Source organism: Neopelma chrysocephalum, unplaced genomic scaffold (genome assembly GCF_003984885.1).
Source record: "Neopelma chrysocephalum unplaced genomic scaffold, ASM398488v2 Primary Assembly neopelma1_147, whole genome shotgun sequence".
NCBI classification, from domain to species: Eukaryota; Metazoa; Chordata; class Aves; order Passeriformes; family Pipridae; genus Neopelma; species Neopelma chrysocephalum.
The window spans coordinates 350,269-365,713 of record NW_020897809.1 but is presented as its reverse complement, the minus strand read 5'-3'; the positions used below and the strand labels follow the sequence as shown (position 1 = coordinate 365,713).

At 50.9% G+C, this 15,445-nt stretch overlaps 1 protein-coding gene across 5 annotated transcripts in view; it reads left to right on the top strand.

Annotated features, from left to right (window-relative positions):
* DAG1 (dystroglycan 1) overlaps positions 1–15,259 on the top strand; it is a 49,365-nt gene extending 34,106 nt beyond the window's left edge. For all 5 annotated transcript variants that reach the window (XM_027700408.1, XM_027700409.1, XM_027700411.1 and 2 more), the window contains exon 3: positions 11,816–15,259. In XM_027700408.1, the coding sequence (XP_027556209.1) occupies positions 11,816–14,224 (2,409 nt within the window). In that variant the 3' untranslated portion in view covers positions 14,225–15,259. The remainder of the gene's footprint in view (positions 1–11,815) is intronic.
* Positions 15,260–15,445: the final 186 nt, after the last annotated feature.

Here is a 15,445-nt window from a genome sequence, read left to right as displayed (position 1 = left end):
CAAAGTTCCTTTCTCTATAACAAAAGAGAGGAAAGTTCTCAGGGATGACTAATCAGGTTTGTTGGCTGTATTTAAACTCAGATGCTCTGCCCCTGGAATGATGAGCACATTTGTGAGGAGATGTTGCCTCAGGATCCAGGGAGCCACAGGTTCCCTAGGATTGCTGCTCAGGCTTGGGGAGTTTGCTTCACTGTGGTAATGAAACATGGCCAGACAAACAGACTCTGTCCTGCCAGCGGGGCTCTGGGCTGCCTGTGACACAGTCTCTCCTGACCTTGTCCCTAAGTCCTCTTGGGAAAGATGGGAGCCTTTCCCCTTATCTGACTTAAACCTCACACTGCTGGCACTGCAGGCACCTGAAAACTGAGTTTTGGAATCAGTCCTGAGTGCAGGAGAGTGTTAGAATAGCCCAGAGGAGGGTAGGGATGCGTCTGAACACAGGTGTGCTCATCGTTAGTCCTGTCCTGGGAGGGTTTGCTTGGATCATGTGGAGTTCAGAAAATTCTGTTCTTAAAAAACAGAATTACCTTCCAAAGAACAAAATTGAAAATAAGTTTTAAATATCCATTTTTAGAAAGCATTATAACAGGACAAGCTTCTGGAGTGTCTTGGAAGATCAGAGGGAGATGGAGAGCAAGTCAGGGGCAAGTTTGACAGCTCAGCCTCTGCTTGAAGGCAGGTTTGGTTTAGCTCTGTACTGTCACACAGTTATCCCAATCCCGGGATGTGATCCCGCTGGCTTCAGTGAGGGTGCTGGGTGGGCAGAAAATCCAAAGAATGCAGCTGTTATTGACAGAGGGTCAGACAGGGAGGAGGAAGGCATGGAAGGAGTTGGGGAAGGGGCCAGAGGAGTTGGGGAAGGGGCTGGTCTGGTCTTGGTGACGTTGAGTTGACCACGACCGATGTCCCTGCCCGGATTTACCTGCAGCCTGTTTGGAGCACGGGGCACCTGGACAGCACTGGGCTGCCAGAGCCCAGGCAGGTGTGGTGAGCCCAAGATCTCGTGTTATAGAAATGATAACTTTGCTTTGGGATTTTGCATCCAAGTGGCTTCTTCTAATGTTGTCTAATAGCTGCTTTGATGGCAAGAATAACTGTCAGTGTTTGTGTAACACCACAGCTTCCTCTGTCGTCTTTTCCTGGCATAAAAGTCGTCTGTCAGAGCTCCAGTGGATGCAGGAAAATCCTGATGGATTATTTCCACCCCACCTGATGGCTTCAAACGATACTTCTGCCGTGTTGGTGTGAGGTGTGTTGGATAACACCAACATACCTGGAGAGCCTGGAATGGACTGGGCTGGATCAGGACCAGCAGCTGCTGGTTGTGTGTAGTTCAGCATACTCTGGGAGCGATTTTCACGCTCGTCCCTGGGCTTACCCATGTGCAACTTGCATCTGTTCACCTTGAAATCAATTTTAAAAGTGCAGCAGGCTCTCACTTAGCTGCTGTCTCTGGAAGGGCTCTCCTTGCAGGGAACGCCTGTTGGCTGCTGAGCACAGCTGACCTTTGCTGCAGGGATTTGATTCCTGGCTAGTGAGAACTGCGTAGGCAATTTTGGGTGCTGAGGTGCATTTTTGTTTTACTGGAAAGTTTCACGGCAAATTGCTCTGGTCTTTTTCTCAGGCTGCTTTGCCTTTCTCAGCTGGAGCAGTAAAAGCACAGTACTTCTGGATCTTGCTGATGTACTTAAACCCTGCTAAAAACTAATAAGGGCTGTGCCCTCTGAGATGGGTCAGGGTTTACAATGAGATGTGGTTGCCTATACTTTTTCCCCTTAAATTTCGAAGAAATTTGCTATAATTTTATTTAAAAGAAGATGCTGAGAGTTGATGTCCCCAGACTCCCAGGAGCACTGAAGAAGGTGTGATTTGCTTCATTTCTAGATGATTCCCCTTGATAGTTTCTAGGATTGGCTTGAAACTCCTTCTGAGATCCTCTTGCTGCTTGTAAGCAGATTCCAGCCATCTGTAGACAAAATACTTTTCTCTGCAAACTTGGTTGTGGGATGGAAACAACGCCAGGCATGTGCAGCGTGGTGGAGGAGTGCCCCGCAGGCATGCACTCCTGCACAGTCAGGTATGTGCTCCTGGGAGCCATCACCAGTGTTTCCCTGCCACCCCCAAAGCTGCTGGAGAACAGGTGAGATTTTATGGTTAAGGAGAAAAGAAAGTTTATTCTAACGTGCTCGAGCTGCACAGAAAAGAAGTAGAAAAACTACCGTGTGTCTTAATTTTGGAGTCTTGCTTCCACGTTGCTGAGAGCCAGCTGCCAGCAAGGCGTTGTGGCCATGGTAACTCCCTTCCCCTGTGCCTTGTGTTCCCAAGCAGGTGCCTTGGTCAGGCATTATCGTGTCCTCTGAAGGGCAGCTGCAGCTTGCAGGTATTCCAGCTGTTGAATTTGGCAGCAGCTCAGTCCAGATGTTGTCCTCAAGCTTCCTCACTACAGCAAGGCTTCTCGCCGCGAGATTGCTCTCTGGCTGTCTGAAGGTGTCTAGGAAATTAAAACTCCTTGCTGTGCCTTCCCAAAAGGCACCTTGCAGCCCTTTCTGCCATGTTTGGCACCAAAACATTGGCATTTTTGCGAGGTTTGGATTAAAACACCCAGTTTCCCCGTGTCATACAGCCCCCTTGCCATGCAGACGGGTAGTGGGTGTGCAGGTTCCCACTGGCTCCTGGCAGATGCTGGTTGGGACAGGATAACCATGGGCATTGGTGCTGATACCCTCACCAGTCATCAACTCCTTACCCCATTTGCACTGAGGACTGTGTGGAGTCTGACCTGTTACCTCTCAGCTGTGTCCTGTCAAAGAACAGATCATGCTCAGGTCAAAGACCAGCTGGATTTCCTGTTCCTTCCACTTCCATTTGAAGCTGCTCCAGAACTTGGCTGCTCTGATTAAAAATGCAGCTTCTAGCCTAAATTTAGGACTGGCTAGAAATATTTATGTGTGCTGCCCTTTAGCTTAAATCGGTTCTACCTTCATAATATTTACTTCCTTTATGTATTTATAGGTGACAGGCATATTCCCTGTCTTGATTTTATTAGGTTAAACAAGCCAACCTCTTTAGTTTTTTCTCATAAAATAAGCTTTCTTTCCCTCCCCTCAGCTTTGCAGCTGTCTTCTGCACCTCCTACAGCTTGAATTTATTTTTCTTTGTTTGCATGACCACAGCTATACAAAACACTCTAGATGAAATTTTACCAGAACCTCCTATAAAAGCATCAAAACTTCCTTTTCTCTTCTATGAATAAACTTGTTTGATATATCCTCCGATCATTTGCTTTTCCACGTCTGCTTTGCTTTGGTTTGGACATCTGCCCATCAGCTGAAATATCCAGGTCTGTAGTTTTTGCTGCTTCCCGTTGTTGAGGTCCTAGAAGAGGATGTCAGGCGAGGTGCATGATTTGGGATGGGGACAGTAAGCCTGACTGTCCTCTTATCCCACCAGCCAAGACACAATATCCCCACAAGGATACAGTACCCACAAGGAATCAAGCCCTTGCATGGTCTCTGATATCCTAAATGCATATGCCCACAGTACATAAAGGCATGCAATTAAATGGCTTTTATTTAAAGATGGATCTGTAAAGTATGCTGGAAGGAGAGAAGCTCCTGCTGTGCACTGCTTCCCAAGACACATCCCTGCCAGAGCAGATTTGCTGTGTCTTCCTCGAAGATCAGGTAAAGCTGCTGACCTGTCTTCAGGCTGGTGGTGTTTGGTGTGGGGCAGATCCCACGGAACGGGTCTACTGTGGGTTCGTAGCCGATGCCAAGGAGTTCAGGTGAGCACAGCTAAGGCTCACCATTCCCAGCTGTGTCTCGGCCCCTGATTATTTTGGGATTTGAAGTGCACGGTCTCACCAGCGCTTTGTTGGGAAAACACGTAAAACACGTAGCAGAGGCCCCAAGAACCTCTTGCTGTGAGCAAACATAGCTGCTGGCAAAGTGATTAGAACAACTGAATTCACTCACTCAGCTGACTTTCAGGGCAGCTATGGAGCAGGTTTGGAGGTTATCAGAGTACTGGATATCCATCTGGGAAAAAAGGAGTCTTGCTGTCATTGAATGTTTAGGTTGGAAAAGACCTTTTAGATCATTGAGTCTAACCATTAACCCAGCACTGCCAAGTCCACCACTAAACTTTCCAAGCAGGAGCCTAATTTTCCAGTGGTTGTTCTGTATGCTGTCTGTTGAAGTGGCTTTTATCAAATAGCTCTGCTCTCATCAGACGTCAGAGACCCTGATTTATAAACAGGATCCACAGGGATTGGGTTGCAGGAGTCCTGACATGGGTATCTGCTGTCAGGGCTGTGCAGTTCACCTCAACCCTGCTCTGACCCCAAAGTGAAGGGCTGGATGTTGGCAGCCAGCCTGCAGTGCCAGGACATACTTGCTTTCAGGGAAGAAAACCACAAAATACTGATTTTTTTTTTCCTCTTGCAGTGATCTTTATTTCAAAGCACTTTAACTGAATGTGAAATTTATTAAAGTGGCATTTCTCAAAGGAAGAGGAGAAGCGAAGAGCGCTCCCGAGGGGCTGTGTCATTAAGTTGGGTATCTTAAAAGGCTCTCTGTGTCAAAGCATTTGAGCTTCACCTCCTCCCTGGGGTCAGTGGTTTTCTTGGACTAACTGGGGGTTGTAGCAACAGCCGCTATTTACAGGGGAGCACACAGGGATAAATGACAGTGCCTGGAACAGGTCCAGGCAAAGGAGGACTTGAGCAGGGCTTTGCTTAGCTGCCACACTGCAATCTGAGCAATAAGATGAACTGATAAGATTTCTGTGGGGAGGCTTAGGGGGATGCTTATCTTTTTCCTGCAGTGAGAGAGAGTCAGGGAATTTGGCATTTTTAGTGCGTGCTTAGTAACAAGCTCTGAATTTGGAGGAGTGGAAAATGTGACTCGATCTAATTATAAACTGGATTTTCAGACGGGCTGGGAAGTTCCTTGTTTTGTCCTACTCTTACAGGTTGTTGCTCTGAGCATCCAGAGGATGCAACGGTAATGAGAATTCTGTGAAGGAGCAGACCTGAGACTGCGGGATCCGGTCTGCCTTTCCTTACTGTGCTCTTGAAAGCCAGCTTTCCAGCAATCTGCTGATGGCAGGAATAAATTGCCAGGGCTGGTTAGCTGTGCGGTGGCAGCACTAAACCCCCAGCACTTGGCATCCCTGCTTTGTGGTATTTTTGCTTCCCTTTGGCCTTTCACTTACAAAAAGTTGCGCTGAAAGAAGAGCCCAACTGAACTTTTTTTTTTTTTTTTTAGCCGTTTAAGGCTTTTCCTGCCCCGTGCTCACCCCCCAGCCAAGGGAGAAAGCGGGGTGTGGGCAGCCGGTGCTGACCCCAGCCCTGGCGCGGGTGGGCTGCGCCTTCCCGCTCCAACAATAAGGCTAAACAAATCCTTCCAAGCTGCTTGCATGGACCGATGAAAGGAGGATTTCTTGGGACACTCAATGTTTTGTAGTGACCTCCCAGTGAAACAGCTGTTGTGTTCCCTTGCCCAGCCAGAGTGGGACGCTGAATAGTGTCCTTATAGCCAACACAGAGGCGCATCTGGAAAAGGAGCCGTCATGGCAGGAGTATGCGAGGGTGGCATGAGCTGGGCGTAGCCGCTCAGCCTGCGCCGCTGCGGAGCCATTTTACTGACCCTAAAGGAGTTGGTCGGACAAAGCCCAGCTCGTGGGGCAAGGCAGGCTGTGTCCACAGCGAAGGAGGGCGGCTGCTTTCTGTGTGTGGATGGCTGGAAAATGTAGATTAGCAGCAGACATGCAAAATTCTCCTCAGGTTTTCATGAGCATGTAAAAGCAGAGCAGCTACTTCAAGTAGTTGTGCTGCCTGGTCCTTCAGAGGCTGAAGTTTGAATTTGAAGTTGAGGGCCAGGACTGCTGATGTGGCCTCTGGAAGCCTTGTTCTCCCTTAGCTCAGTTTTCTGAGCTGAAAGGTTTGATTTTTTTTTTTCCCTAAAACAACAGCTTTAGTGCATGGAGACATGCAGGAAGAGCTTTGCTGGGCTTTGGCTGGGACCAGCCTAAATGTGGGGTTAGTTCAACCATCCTGACCTACCTGTGCACAAAGGAAGCACCAATTACCAGCTGTCCCCATCTAGCTTCCAGTCTCTGAACAGAGATGGTGAGCTCCTGCTGGTAATGAAGGCTTGGGTCGCCGAGTCTGACGTACTTCTGAGGGCCAGTGAAGTCTCTGGGCTGTTTTTAGACTTCCAGGGGTAGGTGCATCTGCATGAAATGTCCTGGAGCAGCTTGTTTTTGTCCATGAGTTCCTGGGCCTTTTGTCCGAGGCACACAGCAGCTCAGAGGAGCAGTGTCTGCTGAGAACACCCAAACACCCTGGTAGGTATTGCAGTCCCCTCCCTGGGGAAGCACTTGTGCTGCAATTCCTCCCTGCTCTCTGTGCCCAGTGCACGCAATGTTCCTTTCTCCAGCCTGAGCTTTCCCATAGTGCAGATGCAGCAACACCATAGCTGTGCCCAGTGAGCAGAAGGCTCTGAGAGGTGCACTCTCTCCTTGCACCACTGTTTTCTGGGCCTTATGTTTCTAGGCACGGTCTGTCTGATGTCCTAGTTTAGAGTTCTGTTGTATTTGAGGAAAGGAGCAGGGTGTAATGTTGGAGGCTCCTTCATACATCATCTCCTGGATGCACACAGGCCAGCCTTCCTGGCAAGGCTGTTCCTTGGGGCCAAAGACTCACAGCATAGAATCATAGAATATCCTGAGCTGGAAGGGACCCACAAGGACCATCAAGTCCAACTGCTGGCCCTGCACAGGACAGCCCCAAGAATCACACCATGTGCCTGAGAGCATTGTCCAAACGCTTTTTGAACTCTGGCAGGCTCTGGCAGCTGTTGTGGTCTGAGGGTTGCCCAGCTCCTGCCTCGCACGGTCACATTCCCTGATCCAGTGTAGCAGCTTCTGCCACCCTGGGATCTATCTGGGGCTGTGGTGTGTGGAGAGCTGAGCCCCATGTCTGCAGGCACCAGTGCAGCCTGTGTCAGGTAAGAAGAGGAATGCGCATGATGGACCCTCAGACATTGCAGTGCCCACAGTTCCAGCAGCACTGGGGTGGATCTGAAAGCGGTGTCTCTACCCCCATTTGTGTGGGACAAGGCAGCAGGAATCTGCCTGGCCATGGATCCTATTCGAGGCTGAAACTCTGTGTTGCTTCTGCTGCCAACACTGCCGGTGCAGTGGCATTAGCAGGGGGTTAAGATGAAGCTTGGGCTTAGGCAAACAGCTTAGGCTTGATCTTTCTCTGCAGTTATATTTGCATTTGAATTGCATTTGAATTTCCATTTTCTTCCCCTGCCTGCTGGTTAATTGCTTGCAGAAGCCTGAGCCTGCAGACTTGGTGTGGCACTGTCTGGGTCAGTCGGCTCAGCTCGCCTTCTGTTCGGGTGGAGAGGGCTCAGCCAGCGTGTTCCTCCTTGCTGGCCATGTGTGTGGGGGTGATGCTGAAGGAGTCTGGCTACAGTAAATTGTCATTGGTAATTACACCCCAGATGAAATCCCTGGCATGGGGTCTGTCTCTCAGCAGCAGCTGGACATGGGGAGGGGAAGGGGCCAGCGGGAGATCTGGCAGAGCTGCAGGACTGTCCATGCTCACTCTGCCCAAAAGCAGTCAGGGGTTTTTTAGGACGAGTCCCAGCTGCTGATGCTCACGGGAGGGTCTGGCAGCACAGACATGGGAGATCCCGTCGGATATTTCCAGGGCTGGGAGGATTTAATAGTGGTGTGCCAAAGGGAGACTTGTGGCAGGATCCTACAGTACCTGTCTCCTGGCAAAGCACTCACTGCCTCCTTTTTGGAGGATTCATTGTGAGGAGGAGGAGGAGGACTGAATACCTGGAGGATTAGAGGGCACTCTTGTAGGAAAGAATGCGGTTTTTGCCTGAATTCCCTCCGAGGCAGCAGTTTTGCTCACTGCTCCTTTGCTTATCTTTGTCTTGTTGGCTACAGGGCTTTAAGATTCAAGTTTAAAAAAACAGATCAAACTGAGCTATCTTCTGTCATGAGCTGACTGCTCTTGGCTGGCCTAAAAATAACAGGCCACGTCTATCTGAAAGGATTTTGTGAACAAGGTCTTCAAAACCCGCCAGACCACTGTATGTATTTAAAATCAAAATCATGGCTTATTTTTTAATGGTCTTCAATACACTGCCAGATTTGTGTAATCTCTAGCAGATAAGCATTCATTTATAATTTTCTCAAATAATTGGAAAACAAAGACAGCTTTTTTTTTTTTTTTAAATTGAGCAACGGAAGAGTTATTTTGAAACCAGACCCCTTGGGGGAAATGGCAGGGCTTAAGGCTGATACTTATTGCATACATAGAAAACTGGGAAACTTTTAACATGAAAAGTAGAGATCCGAAATCATTAACTCTGTGTAGCTTTAACAAATACCCTTTGAAGCAATATTTGAAGGAAACATTGCTAGAACAGAGTCCAGGTCTCCCTGCTCCCAGTTTTGCACCAACACAAACACAGCAGTGATTATGACCAGGACAGACCCACACCGGGGGCTCTGCTAGTCCGTGTTTGTTTAGGAACAAGTATTTTTATCCAGCCTGATAACAGCTTTGATTATCTACTCTAATCTTTCTGGGCTCTTCCTTTGCCTTATGAACATGGATGAATTCTGCTGCCAGGGCAGTAGTTGTGTTTAAAGCAGAGCCGAGGCATCGAATACTTGTGACTTGTTGCCTTCCCAAAGATTTCCCAGGGGACACACAGGTATCTTCATGGACTTCATAGGCATAATCCACATAAATTTGATTTTCTTAATCACCTCTTGCAGAGCCCTTAGAAACAGTCCACATCTCCTTGCAGGCTGAATGCAGCTGAACTAGCTCAGCTCTTTTTAAATCAAGTTTAAGTGGGTTTATAAATGTTTTGCAACTGTCGCATCCCTGCTAGAACAAGTCGTCCCAGTCGGTGATTGCCTGGCCTGTTTTTGTTTTTCAGGAGAGCCTAGTTTTTGGTGTGAATCTATCTGGCTGCAGCTTCATTTTCTAGCATGGCCCTAAATGTAAACTGTAGGTTAAAAATGGTTTTCCAAGCAGGAATACTCAGACTGGCCTATGCCTTCCTCACTGTCTTTTCTGCATGTGGGGTCGGGGCCACCTTTCTGAAGTGAGTTTGGTTGTCAATGTAGGAACAAACATGACTGAAGGGAGAATCATCTTGTATCTGGAGATTAGGTAAAGTAACGCTGCTTGTACAGTTGCCTCCTCAAGTCATGCCCCATGCCCAGGGAAGGGGGAGCACCAGAAAACCCTGGTTCCCAGGAAAGCTGCACAGAGTGTGTGATCCTGTAATTAAGGGCTTTTGCAGAGTGCACAGAAGGGGGAGATTTGTTCCAAATGTAGCCTAAAATTACACATTCAGAGTGAATTTAACCACTTGCTATTAAAGTTTTTATTCTTCTTGATTGTGTAAGCCTCGATAATGCTGTGGCTTTGTCCTGGCTCCCCATGTTTCTGTTCCTGATGTGCGCCCAGCCCAGCCTTCCCTCCTCCACAGTGGGCAGGTTAGTGCTAATTTTGGCACAAGAGGACAAAGAGTAGCTCCTGCTACTGTAAATGCTGGATTGCACTGGGCACTGTCCTGGCATCTCAGTTTTTAGAGGGTGTGGTAAAATGACACTTTTTTAAAGGAACATAAGGGCAGGTCAGTCCTTCTTGTGGCTGGGCAGGAGCAGACCTTGCCTTTGTTCTCTCTTGGCCGAAGAGTTGCCAAGGAAGGACAATTCAGTCCTTTGTTCCTGCAGGAGGGAGGCTCCCTGTGCCCGGCTCAGGTGAAGGGCTGCCTTTCCTTTGGGATGGCTGGGCTAAAAGCAGCTCCTGTTCTTGAGGTAGAGGGGAAGCACACGCAACCACAGCCCTGCCAAGCCCTCCTGCTCTCTGCCAGACACATGGGCACACAGCAAGGCCTAGTGGAAGGATGTTCATGTCTCAGCGTCTCAGTCCAGGTGGGATATATTGGGGTGTGTGGCCCCGAGACAGCTTCCTCCAGCTGTTTTAAGCAGGAATCTGAATTCCCTGCTCTGAGATGTTGCTGATGAGGAGTTAACTAAAGCTGTGCTAACAGCTTTAAACTCTGCTCTAGAAACTGTACCCAGCATGTGTCTCATGATGTGCTCTCCAGCTTGTCCAGGCTGGCTGAAAGCAGGGCTGATCCTTCACAGAGGAGAGGAATGAGGGTGTTGCCTGTGTGATCGTGGCTGAAACCCTCTGTGGCTCTTGAACAAAAACTTTCTTGTGCTGCTCTTGCCAAAAGACGTTCAGGTCCTACATTATCCTTGCTGAGCTGCACATCCAGACCCTTCAGTGTGCTGAAACCCTCACCATGTGGATGAGCCCTGGGGTGCTGCCTGAATCCTGCCTGCAGCCAGGGAGTGGGAGAGGCACCCAGGACTCATGGTCTGCCAGTCCTACAGCACTGGGCATCACTCTTTGTCCATCCCAGGGGCTTTCCCCAGCAGGACCTGCGGTCTGGCGAGTCCAGCCCTGGCTCTGCATCCACTGCTGGACCCAGGAGCACTCCTGCCAGGCAGGTTTCCTTGTGAAGTTCCTCACCCAGCTTTGCATTTGGGTAAATTATGAAATATGTATGAGCCTTAGGGAGCTGCAGAAAACTAAAGCATCCTTTCAGGAGGAGAGCTGGAGCACGGCTCTGTGTTGGACTGCAGCGAGCCCAGAGCCTCAAACCAGGCTGCTGAACGTGTCTCCATGGGCCACAAAGCATCCTCTTTCCTCTCAGTGTCAAGGGGAGATGCCTTGTGGAGTTCTGGAAAGCCCAACCAGGGCACTTGCCAAATGCCTCTGATCCTGGGAGGTTACAAAGCTCAGGTTACTCGCTCTGGAGTACCTACAGCCTCGGGAAATGTCACAGCCCACCGAGCTGGCAGCGTCACCCCTTCCACCACGCAGCCCGAGCGGCTCCGCTGTGCCTTGTGATCGACAACCGGCTGCAGGGCAGACAGACCGATGTCAGCTGCTGGGAGCTGGGGAGTTTGAGGTTTTGTACCCACCTTCAGCTACAACCCAGGGCAGGAAGGGGAGTCCTCTGAGGCAGGGGAGAGTAAAAAAAAAAAAGCCAAGTGTTGCCATTGACCTAAAAGAGGTAGTATATAGTGCGTTGAGGTTCTGAGGTGCCTATGCTCTGACACAAAGCCATCCCTTGCAGGAGCAAGTTATTATATAAAAGTGAAATCCTTCATTTAAAGCTGAGTCTGAGATTAAAGCTGGCCTGAGCCACAGTTTGCCAGCTTCGAGTCCCTCCGGTTCAGCCTGGCTGCTGGGGACAGCAGGAAGAAGCTGAAAGTTAGCAGAGAAAATATATGTTCTGCTGAGCTGCTGGAGCAATGGGCTTGCAGGGTGTGATGGAGTGAGGAAAGGAGGAAGATGGCAGGGCTGGGAGAAGAAGGAGTGGGAAGAGGGCTGTTGTTGGATCAGCTTGGCTGTATGGCATAACTTCACTCTCAGTTTGTAACTGTCCCCATGACGTAAACTCTCCGTCCACCCTTGGAGAAAATGAGTCACTTATGCGGTAGTTGCACAGCAAGGCGAGGGGTCCTTGTGGGACTTCACGACCTCCCGTGGCTCCTTAAACCCTTTGAGACCAGTGCACCCTGCAGAGCTCGTCCTTGCCACCATGTGGAGAAGGCGGCATGGGCCGCCGTACTCTGGCCAGGGTGCTCCTTCCCCAGTTGTTACACTTTTTTAATCCTTTAAGTATTATTGCTGCTAGAAACTATCCGAATGCTGTACTTCTAAAAACATCTTTCTTTTGTTTGGTAGATCTCCGAAGCTGGGAAGGACTCCTTGCCTTCTTGGTTGCACTGGAACGCGGAGAGCAGCTCTCTGGAAGGGCTGCCCCTGGACACGGACAAGGGTGTCCACTACATCTCGGTGACCACACTGCAGCACTTCCCAAACGGGAGCTATGTGCCACAGACCACAAACGTCTTCTCTGTTGAGGTGCACCAAGAAGACCACAACGAGCCTCAGTCGGTGCGAGTGGCCGTCCAAGACACGGGTGACACAGCACCGTTCGTGTGTGGCTCGGAAGAGCCGGTCACCATCCTGACTGTCATCTTGGATGCCGACTTGACAAAAATGACACCAAAGCAGAGGATTGAACTCTTAAACAGAATGAGAAGCTTCTCAGAGGTGGAACTTCATAACATGAAGTTGGTTCCTGTTGTAAATAACAGACTCTTTGACATGTCGGCCTTCATGGCTGGACCGGGAAATGCAAAGAAGGTGGTGGAAAATGGGGCCTTACTCTCGTGGAAACTGGGATGTTCTCTGAGCCAAAACAGTGTTCCCAACATCAGCAAGGTGGAGGCTCCAGCTAAGGAAGGAACCATGTCTGCCCACCTTGGGTACCCTGTTGTTGGCTGGCACATTGCTAACAAGAAACCTCACCTCCCAAAGAGGATGCGGCGGCAGATCAATGCCACCCCTACGCCTTTGACTGCCATCGGGCCGCCCACCACTGCCGCACAAGAACCGCCCACCAGAATTGTCCCCACCCCGACATCGCCTGCCATCGCGCCTCCCACAGAGACAACGGCACCCCCTGTCCGGGAGCCCATTCCCCTGCCGAGGAAACCCACGGTCACCATCAGAACCAGGGGCCCCATCGTTCAGACGCCCACGCTGGGACCGATCCAGCCAACCAGGGTAGCAGAAGGCACAGGCACGGCCTCTGTGCCAATTCGCCCCACGATGCCCGGGTATGTAGAGCCCACGGCCGTGATCACGCCGCCCTCAACTACCACCAAAAAGCCAAGAGTCTCCACTCTGAGGCCAGGCACGCCATCCACGACAGATTCCTCCACGGCGATAACACGAAGACCTACTCGAAGGCCCAAAACTCCCCGTCCAACAAAGCCTCCCAGCACAACCAGATCCCCCATCTCCAAGCTGACAACAGCCTCCCCACCGTCCCGCGTGCGCACCACAGCGAGCGGGCTCCCCCGGCCCTGGGAGCCAAATGAGCCACCCAAGCTGACGAACCACATCGACAGGGTCGACGCATGGGAGGGAACTTACTTCGAGGTTAAGATACCGTCAGATACCTTCTACGACAAGGAAGACACCACCACCGACAAGCTGCAGCTGACCTTGAAGCTGAAGGAGCAGCAGATGATTGAGGAGAATTCGTGGGTGCAGTTCAACAGCACCAGCCAGCTCATGTACGGCATGCCAGACCGCAACCACATCGGGAAGCACGAGTACTTCATGTACGCCACTGACAAGGGCGGGCTTTTCGCCGTGGATGCTTTCGAAATCCATGTCCACAAACGCCCGCACGGGGACAAGTCTCCAGTGAAGTTCAAGGCCAGGCTGGAAGGGGACCACAATGCAGTGGTAAACGACATCCATAAGAAGATCATGCTGGTGAAGAAGCTGGCTCTGGCATTTGGTGACAGGAACAGCAGCACCATTACGGTGCAGGACATTGCCAAAGGCTCCATTGTCGTGGAGTGGACTAACAACACGCTGCCCCTGGAGCCCTGCCCTCGGGAGCAGATCCGGATTTTGAGCAAAAAAATTGCTGATGACTCTGGGAGGCCGAGCCCAGCTTTCTCCAATGTCCTGCAGCCCGAGTTCAAGCCTCTGAACGTGTCGGTGGTCGGCTCCGGCAGCTGCAGGAACATCCAGTTTGTCCCCGTCACCAAGGACGGCAGGGTGATCTCTGAGGCAACGCCAACAGTGGCGGCAGGCAAAGACCCTGAGAAGAGCAGCGAGGACGACGTGTACCTGCACACTGTCATCCCTGCCGTGGTGGTGGCCGCCATCCTCCTCGTGGCCGGCATCATCGCCATGATCTGCTACCGCAAGAAGAGGAAAGGGAAGCTGACCATCGAAGACCAGGCCACCTTCATAAAGAAAGGCGTGCCCATCATCTTTGCCGACGAGCTGGACGACTCCAAACCTCCGCCGTCCTCCAGCATGCCCCTCATCCTCCAGGAGGAGAAAGCCCCACTCCCCCCCCCAGAGTACCCCAACCAGAGCATGCCAGAGACCACACCGCTCAACCAGGACACCATCGGGGAGTACACGCCGCTGCGGGATGAGGACCCCAACGCGCCGCCCTACCAGCCTCCCCCGCCCTTCACCGCTCCCATGGAGGGGAAAGGCTCCCGCCCGAAGAACATGACCCCATACAGGTCCCCACCGCCCTACGTCCCCCCTTAATGAACGGGAGGCCCTCGGGGGAGAAGGGGCCTCCAGCTCCACACCGGTGCTGTCTGTGGGCCGGCAGCCCCCTCGCCAGCCGGGAACACGAAACCCCAGCCCACTCCCCAGCAGGCTCTCCCTGGCTGCGCCTGCCGCACCGGAGCGCTCGCAGGACTCGGGGGGACACTTGTTTTATTTTTGCCTAACAAGCTTTGGTTTTATTTTATTCATAGAAAAAATATTCTCGGCTCAAAGACGCCTTCCTGGCGGCTGGGCTTCGGCCGGGGCCGGGGCGGCGGGCAGGGAGGGGGGGTCGGGACGGGTTGGGCTGGGTCGGGAGGAGCAGGCAGCACTGGGGTAGCACTCTGGGTCTCCGCTGTTTGCCTTTAACACTAACTGTACTGTTTTTTCTATTCACGTGTGTCTAGCTACAGGACGTAACATGAAAGGTAGCCTAAAAATAATTAAATTCAAGGGACTTTCTGAAGTCAATGGTTTAAGTTTTTACATTTAATCTGCTGTTTACCTAAATTGGGATGTTTTTGGGGAGGGGGAGAGCAGTGCTGTGCTGCAGGCGAGCTCGGTGCTGGTTTAGGGGAGAGCCCTTGAGGACAGCAAGCCGCCTCCTCCTCCTCCTCCTCCTCTTTGGGGGACCAGCTTCTTGGTTCGGGATTTGATTCTTTTATCGTTTTTTATTTTATTTTTAATCAAAGAAATCCAATTTTCCACGGATCATAAAATAGTCATCAGTTGGGTCAGCCTGGCTTGGGGTGCCCGTGGCTGAGCGCCGGGTGCAGCGCTGTGCTGGGGATGCTCACAGGAGGGTGAGCCGAGCCCTGTGCCACCACAACTTCTCTGTTTCCCAGCGAGCGCCAGGGTTGGGGGGAGTTCTTTTTTAAGTAAAACCCCCTCCCTGAAGGGGTTTTGGCGACGGTGGGGTGTGTTCTCTGTCCTGGCTGCTCCTTGGGAGCGGTGCAGGAGCGGCCTCGCTGGCCTCACGCTGGCACTCTGGCCCGGACACTGTTGGAAAAGATAAAAAAGTTTAAAAAATAATTAAAAAAAAAAAAGAAAAAAATTAAAAACGCGCCAGGAATAGTTAATAGTAAAAAGAAAAAAATCAGTGCACTCTCAAATCTAATTTTTTACTAAATTTTTGATACAGCCTCCGATTGTTTTATTAAAGAAAAAAAGACTTACAAACCGGTGTGCGGCTGCCAGCAGTTTGTACGGGCTCAGCCC